At 40.8% G+C, this 2,083-nt stretch overlaps 1 protein-coding gene across 1 annotated transcript; it reads right to left on the reverse strand.

Annotated features, from left to right (window-relative positions):
• Positions 1–4: 4 nt before the first annotated feature.
• LOC130692021 (mucin-2-like) lies at positions 5–1,737 on the reverse strand. The gene is made up of 4 exons (XM_057515080.1): positions 1,659–1,737; positions 1,432–1,545; positions 1,240–1,372; positions 5–1,117 (listed from the first exon to the last, which is right to left on the reverse strand). Exons 1-4 carry the CDS (start codon positions 1,668–1,670, stop codon positions 36–38), a joined length of 1,341 nt encoding a protein of 446 aa, XP_057371063.1. The 5' UTR covers positions 1,671–1,737; the 3' UTR covers positions 5–35.
• Between the last annotated feature and the right edge of the window lie 346 nt (positions 1,738–2,083).

The raw sequence follows: 2,083 nt of genomic DNA on the forward strand, positions 1-2,083 counted from the left end.
ATATCGTTCCAAACCGTGTTTTATTTTTTCCCAAATCACGGAGCTTTGGGACTAGCAAGTTTTTTATTTTTTGCTGCTTCAATGAACTTTTCCACCAAAGATTGGACACAAAATGGGTCTTTCTTTTTACTACTTCTTTTAGATTCGGCTGGTTTTGCAGTGGCGGCTTTGGGGGGCTTACTAGTTTTACTAGGACGAAGAGTACTAGCGGTGGCTTTAACAGCTTTTGCAGAAGATTGAGGTTTGGGTGTTACTGATGGGACAGGGGTGGCCGGATGTATAGTGAAAACATGGTTTCCTTCATCGTTTACTTCAACAGCGATGGCTGGTTGGGGGACTAGTGGTTGTGGGATGGGAGTTGAAGGGGATATGCCTTCACTTGAACTTGAGGCGCTACGACTGACTCGGGTTTTCGCTACTGCAGGCGTTCGAGGTTTCTTCGCACGCACGGACGATTTTTTAACAGGGAGTTCGATATTTCGCCATGCAGCTATGGATTCAGGTGTCGAATTTGATGTTTTTGTCTGTTTAGTCCGAGATTCGTTTGAACTAATGTCTTCCACTACTCTCTTAGTTGGCTGACGGACTGGTGTTGAAGTTTCCGGCAATTGTAGGGCTATCGGTTCTGCAGAAAAAGTGGCTTGTTGAACATCGATAAACTCAGTAGTCATAGATGCTGTTTCTTCCGTCACGGGAGAGTTGTATGAAGGTGTTGGGGCTTCTGTTACTTCATCCAAAAAAGAACACAATGACTCAATATACGAGTCATTGCTTTCTGATGGCTGACTTCCTACAGCATCCAATATGTCAGACAGAGTAGGGCTAGGACTAGGGGGCAGTTCAGAAGCAGGTGTTAATTTTGCAGACTTGTCCATCACCCTCTCAACTTCTCTGTCATTGAAACTAATGATGGAAGATGCTGGGCTTGATTGAGATGATGAGATTGGGGTCATCCAATCAAAAACATTATTTTGCTTTGGAGCCATGGCTTTAGGTTGGTAAACTGTATATTGACTTGATGGCCAGATGAAAGGTTTGCTGCTGATGGATGGAGGTGGGGTGGCAACATTGCTTGAAACACTGCTCATGGTACTTGCATGTGATGTCCAGGATGAAACTAAAATAGATTAAGCATATTATATTATGGTGAGACTATTTCAGCATTTAAGATTCTATTTCGTTTAACTAAATGTCTTGAAGCTTTATTACAACTATTTAGTAAGCTTATTTAAGTCTAACCTGAGCATGTTGACGTCATGGACTCTGTATCCATGCTTCTTGTTTTGAATTTCGAGTTTGCAGCTGGTTCGGGAACTGCAGCATGTGATACAACTAACGGGCACACATCCTGAGAAAACAATGGAAATGGGCACTGGAAAACAGATAAACTTTAGTAAAAATACACATATAACCCAAAATAAGAAAACTAACAGAAGCATTTTCACAAAAAACAGCAGCTTGCTCCAGATTTATTTGGTAGAGCTTCACTGACGAACGAATTCCACCGGCAGCACACGAGGGACACTCAGCCGGCGGTGAGCCAACCTACAATACATTCACAATCGTTATTGAAAATGTTACCAAATCGAATGCAGTACAAATAGTGATTGGAAAATCATTGAGCAAAGAAAAAGAAATACAGATAAAAATTGACACACATTTCCCGCCATTAGAGGACCCGAACTGTGCCGTTTACAGCCGGCCGCCAAGCATCAGACGACTTATTCACAAACGAAAATCAACGTATTTGGGTTCAGGAATGTCATGTTGCCAATTTGACAATATTCAACCTTGACTGTCATTTGGTTTTCTATGGTTTTCTTTTTTTAAATATGAATAATATGATCGATAATTCAAACGGAAATTAATGCTATCTCAAATTAATCATCTCTATCTTTCAACCAACAGATTATTTAGTAATTTCATTTTTGACGGCGATGTCAAATTAGGCCAGGAATTTGTGCAGAAATCCTTCGCGAATGTTCTTTGGAACGGCCCAACCCCCTCACGAACCCTTATTTTGGTATTAAAACGCTTTTCTAAATATTTAGAAATCTGATATAATGGTCGGAAAGACGTAAAA

The sequence above is a fragment of the Daphnia carinata genome, chromosome 1, assembly GCF_022539665.2.
Source record: "Daphnia carinata strain CSIRO-1 chromosome 1, CSIRO_AGI_Dcar_HiC_V3, whole genome shotgun sequence".
Lineage (NCBI taxonomy): Eukaryota > Metazoa > Arthropoda > Branchiopoda > Diplostraca > Daphniidae > Daphnia > Daphnia carinata.